This window comes from Hibiscus syriacus, unplaced genomic scaffold, assembly GCF_006381635.1.
Source record: "Hibiscus syriacus cultivar Baekdansim isolate YM2019G1 unplaced genomic scaffold, ASM638163v2 tig00111330_pilon, whole genome shotgun sequence".
NCBI lineage: Eukaryota > Viridiplantae > Streptophyta > Magnoliopsida > Malvales > Malvaceae > Hibiscus > Hibiscus syriacus.
In genome coordinates, this window is record NW_024063059.1 from 7,048,561 (window position 1) to 7,054,604 (window position 6,044).

Below are 6,044 nucleotides of genomic sequence, written 5' to 3' on the forward strand. Positions count from 1 at the left end.
AATTTATCAATTAAATGCTACATCATTAAATGTTTTATTTTTATAAATTTATATGTAAAACATTATTGACAATACAAATCATCAATATATTTAACAATCAACGTTTTATAAAACATTTATTTTTTAATTTTCTAATTAAATATTTCAAGTGTTTGTAAAGTAGTATGAAAGAGTTCAATTAATTTTTTTTAAAATGATTGAGTAATTATCTAAAATGTCCCCGAAAAATAATTTTCGTTAGTAATAATGTGGACATGATAGAAGAAAACTTTGAAAAGATGGAATTATGGTTTGAACACGGATGAATCCAGTGTCTGGATGAGTATACGCTTCCGAAAAAATTTGAATACTTTTATATTTTAAAATTCTTTTTATTATTTATTAAAAATTTAATTTTTTTTTCTTTAAATTTTATAAATTTAAATTTATTCTATAAAATTTTATAAATTTAAATTTATTTTTGTAAACATAAAATCATTTTTCCGTTTGCATATGAATAATCGTGTGGAATCCAATAAAGAGGGCATTATTTTATCATAGGGCTATGAGATGGTGAATAAGCATATGCAAGTCGTAGTTACCTCTGTTTTGAAAATCGGATCGGATAGGTCGGTTCAACCGGTTCAATAAAAAATTGTTGTTTAGTCCGGTTCAATTTAAACCAGTTGAATCGCTGCTAGTGAACTGGTCAGAACAGTTGAACCGTTAGAACCGGACCAGCTGAAAACCGGAAAAACCGATAAAAACCAGGAAAACCGGGAATTTTGTTTTTTTTTAAATTAAACCAAACAACGTCGTTTGTTAAACGGGCCAAGTCGAACTCGAGTATTGCTGAGCTCGACTCGAACTTGAAAACTTTAAAAGTAAGTTCAACTCAACTCAAACTCACAAGCTAAAAATTATCAAGTTCAACTCAAACTCGAAATATAATATTAAAACTTAAACTCAAAAAGGCTTGAACTCAAAAAAATTTAGAAGCTCGATTGAAGCCTAAAATTCGAGCTTGATTGAAGTGAAAGAATAGTTCACTCAATGCTCACCAAAAAGCTTCATGATTTTGAATGCCAAATTACATCTATTATTTATAGAAGTTAGTTGTGATGCTCTTCTATGTTTCTTAGCAATGTAATATTATTTTGTTCTCATATTTTTTCTCTTTAGACTTTTGGGATGCTCTTCTATGTTTCTTAGCCATGTGAGATTGTTTAAAAAAAAATTTAAACCAAACAATATCATTTTGTTATGATTTTTTTTACCCCAAATTTATTTTTTTAATTATAGTTGTATAATTATATTTTAATATTTAATATGTTTTACCTTAAATATTATGTTGTAGTTAATTTGAATCATTTTGTTTCACTTGATTTTATGGTTTTTAACTTATATATATGTTATGACTTGCTTTGAATATGACTTGTGATATAAAAAAAATTATTAAATATTTTTGGTATTTTTATTTAATTTTTAAAATAATTATGACGTCGTCCGGTTCTTTCGACCGATCGAACCGATTCAACCAATTAAACTAATAAACCGATAGCATGACCGATTCATTAACCAATCCGATTCTAAAAACCAGAGACTCATCCCAAAATCAAATATGGCCCCTCCAAGATTTCATTTTGATAATATGCTAGAGCAACTAAGGCCATTTACGAAATTTCATAAACAATACAAGGGTAGTTTAGTATCAAATGCATATTATTTGACACAGAAAACAACGTCATTTTCCTTTTTCTCCAATCACGGAGACAGGTTAGAATTAAAAAGAAAAGTAGAGAAAAAGTCCATATAACCAAAAAATTTGTCTGACGTCACGTATCCCAATTAAAAGCGAGATCGGCGTCATGATCCGACCATCCACGTGGTGGTCATCTACCCACCTACTATTTATGGAAAGCTGAATCGCCTCGCCTTTTAATCTGTATCCAACTCAAATTGACCCACGTGTCCCATTCTATCTCCCACGATCGACTAGAAAGCAGTTCAACCCGAAGCCCGAGATCGACGTGCCTCCATATTGGCGCCGGTACATAGGACACTCCTCCTCTTCCCATTGGTTCTCTTCGGGGGGCCACTAAATACATTTGTTACATAACTTGGGCCCCGCCTATCTTTTGCAACTTTTTGCCACGTTTTGTTTCTCGACCAATCATTTTTCTGCGCTGTTCTTCTCTTTATCCACACACGTGTTGGAACCCTCACACGGGTCCCCTTCCTCCCCCTTACAAAACCCAACACTCCTATTCCAGGCAAGCAGTGCGTCCGCGAGGAAAGGTGCGAGGAAAAAGAGTGATTATTTCTGGAGAGAAAAATAATGCAAGGCAGAGGAGGGTGTTGCATAGCGAGATATGAAGCCGCTGGCCATGGGATATATGATATGTCCAAAGTGAACTGCATAATGCTCCGGTTCCGTCCAATTGCTCCTAAACCGGCGACCGGCGGGTCGGTTTCCCCACAGGAAAGCGGTGAGGTTTGTTCCAAGTCCGGGAGGGGAAAGAGAAGGCCCTGTAAAGATAGTTGTACAATGAGTAATACCAAGAGGTGCAACAAGAAAAGAAGGGTTTGGAACGAGGAAAAAAGAGTTACTTTGCCGCTTCTCCCCGAAACACCCGACTGCAAAGAGTCTGTTCTGAATCGGCAAATGGGTGGAGTAATCCAAAAGACGATGCCTTTTTGGTTAAGCTTCGGTGTCGCTGACGATAAAAAGGAGAGCTTCCCAGCGGAGCAGGCGGTGGTTGTGCCACCGCAGACGGTGAGGGTGGGGTCGTGCGTTATAGTCGAATGCCTGACGGAGACTTGGGTGAGTGGAGATGTGCTAGGGAGAACAGACGAGGAAAAGAAAATTAATCTGGGGAGGGACACGTGTCCAGGGTTTATATCGGATGATATTGGGAGGGTGACGTGGACAAACGGAGCGTATAAAGAAATGGTCGGAGGGGAAACGATGGTGTGGCTGGCGATGAAGGAGAGGCTGCCGTTGATGATAACGTACCCGGTGTTTACATGCAAGGCAAGGGTGCAGTACACGTGCGGTATAGAGCAAAGCTCCTTGACGCTGCCTTGTGACGTTTGGCGAATGGACGGCGGCGGCTTTGCATGGAGGCTGGATATCAACGCCGCTCTCTGCCTGGGCCGATGAGATGGGAATCCATCTATTCTAATGCATGAACGACACTCTCTTTCAGCATGTAAATATTTTGGTGATGTTATAACCTTCTTGTTAAATGTATAAAAAATTCAAGTTTTAATTTTATAAATAATTTTAAATTTATGACTAATATGTTATTATTTTTTGTTAGAGTGATATTTGTGTAAATAATATTTGTGTAAAATATGTAAATTTTATCTATTTATTTTTTGATATTATTTTTAACAACAGTTATTTTTAAAATTAATTGTTTAATAATATTAAAATAAAATTTTAATTAAAGAAATCAAATTAATTATTATTTATTTTTAAAAAAATAAAAAAAATACAATAAAAGAGAAATAAAAATTAATAAAAATATAATGTAAAATTAAAAAATATAACCTTTTTATTTAAAATATTTTTTTTAATATTAATTTTAAAAAAATTTAAATAAATTTTAATTTTTTTTATTAAAAATGAATAAATATTATTAATTATTGTTAAAAAATAATAATTAATAAATAATAATTTATTTAATTCCTCAATTGTAATTAAAAATTTATTTTAGTCAAGATTGTTAAACAGTCATAAGTGTGAAAAGGTACAATAATCGAATAAAAATTTGATCGTAAAAAGTAAATAACTCAAAATTGTCTAACTGCTTTATAAATATTAATTTAATTATACTACGAATAAACTTTCGATCAAAGAGTTAATATTTTTTACTCAATCTTCACAAAAACTGTTTTGTCTCATCATTTTTTCCGCGTATGAGTATCTTTTTTTCAATTATTTTTTATTGAAAATAATTTGCCCACGTGCAAAAAAAAATTAAAAATAGAGTGACTTTCATTGTAAAAGTCAATTGTAATTAAAAGTTTATTTTAATATTTTTTATATTTTTAAACAAAAAATTAATAAATTTTTTAAAAATATATGAAATTTATAATTTTTAAAATTATAAAATATTTATCATCATCATTTTTTAAAAGAAATAATAGTTATAAAATTTTTATAAAATTATTTATATTTTAAAATACTTTTAAATATTAATTTGTAAATTATTTTATAATTCGACAAATTTTAATTTTTGCTTGAAATTACACAATACGTATATTCTTTTGCATGAATGTTATAAAAAGAAAGAAGCTTATATGCTGGAGAAAATGATGAGACAAAACAGTTTTTGTGAAGATTGAGCAGAAAAGATCAACTCTTTGATCGAATGTTTATTCGTGGTACAATTGAGTTGATATTTAGACAGCAGTTAGACAATTTTGAGTTATTGACTTTGTACTAATTTTCATTCGATTCTTGTAGCTTTCCACGCCTACGACTGTTTAACAATCATAAACTTGACTAAAATAAACTTTTAATTACAATTGAGGGATCAAATGAATTATTATTCATTAATTATTATTTTTTAACAACAGTTAATAATGTTTATTGATTTTTAATAAAATTAAAATTTAATATTTATTTAATATTTTTTAAAATTAATATTAGAAAGAATATTTTAAATAAGGAGTTGATATTTTTTAGTTTTACATTATATTTTTATTGAATTTTATTTATTTTTAATTTATTTTTATTTATTTTTTAAGAAAGTGAATAATAATTCATTTGATATCTCAATTGTAATTAAAAATTTATTTTAATATTTTAATATTTTAATATTTTTAAACAATTAATTTTAAAAGTCAATAAATATTATTAATTATTATTAAAAATAATATCACAAAAAATAGATAAAGTTGACATTTTTACATAAATTTCATCTAATAGAAATTAATTACATATTAGACACTGGTTTAAAATTATTTACTAAATTAGCACCCGAATTTTGTACGCTTTTAACAAGGTGTGTTGCAGGGGACGCCTTAACCCACGTGACGTCAGATCAACGTAAAGTGCAGTGTAGGGAGCGTGTCTTTCTAAAAAAAATATATTAGATCGAGAAATATAATTTAAACAGTGTCTGACAAAAAAAAAGACTAGGATGATTTTTCGGGAAAATTACCAAATATTTTATGCGAGTTTAACTTTTCACTGTTTCCTTTTCTTTATTGCTACGTTTGGGAGAAGTGTTCGATGAAAAGAACTGAGAGAGAGCAACCATATTTAGATGTATTTATTATTATTGTAGATTGTTTTGTGCTGCAACACTTCATTTTCTTTTCCTGCATCTTTGCAGTTTTTTTTTTGTTTCCTGTATCTTTTCAGGTTTTACTCTTGCTACTATTCAATCTGTATATATAATCCAGAACTCGGAGGACGTTTTTAGTTTCAGGGTTAAAATGTCTGATGCTTTAATTTTAAGTCCTTTTAAAGCCAAGGAACTAATCAACTATGCTCAACGTGGATTTCTCTCCGTTTAAACTTCAGCAAGCAATGAAGCAAATACACAGATGAAGAGCTAAAAGGATACATAAAGACTTAAGTGGTCATAGGCGGTACAGTACCCGAGTTATTTTTAAATTCGATTCAAAAAATGAAAAATTCAATTCAATTAGAGTATTTTTAAGTTCAATTCAGATTTAAAATTTTCAAATTTAAAAGTTAAAATCCGACTAAGTTTTTTTTTTTTGTTGTTCTCTCGGAAAATTTAAAAGTCAAAATTCGACTTTGTTTCAAATAGTAAATTTAAAATATTTTTAAATTAAGTTCAATATTTTTTTGGTGGTTCTCTCAATTTAAAATATTTTTAAAAGTCAAAATTCGACTTTGGTAAATGAATAAGTCTCCAAGCATGAATTGTTTTGTTGTAAGTAGGGTGTGTGAATCTCCTAATAACATTTTTTGTATACAAAAATTTTTAAACTCAAGATATCAAATTGCTTACTATTTAAATTAATTTTATATAAATTAATCTTATAGGTAATTTGAGCTCAATTTTAAATGTACAACAAAT

The 6,044-nt window shown here is 29.4% G+C and overlaps 1 protein-coding gene across 1 annotated transcript; it reads left to right on the top strand.

The window, feature by feature from the left end:
* Nucleotides 1-2,302: 2,302 nt before the first annotated feature.
* On the top strand, nt 2,303-3,157 carry LOC120158602. The gene has a single exon (XM_039169428.1). The coding sequence runs from the start codon at nt 2,318-2,320 to the stop codon at nt 3,140-3,142; it is 825 nt and encodes a 274-aa protein (XP_039025359.1). The 5' UTR covers nt 2,303-2,317; the 3' UTR covers nt 3,143-3,157.
* The last annotated feature ends 2,887 nt before the right edge of the window (nt 3,158-6,044 follow it).

Bases quoted from the DNA above. Each gene is read 5' to 3' on its own strand.
- LOC120158602 (XM_039169428.1), top strand. From the start codon at position 2,318: ATGCAAGGCAGAGGAGGGTGTTGCATAGCGAGATATGAAGCCGCTGGC.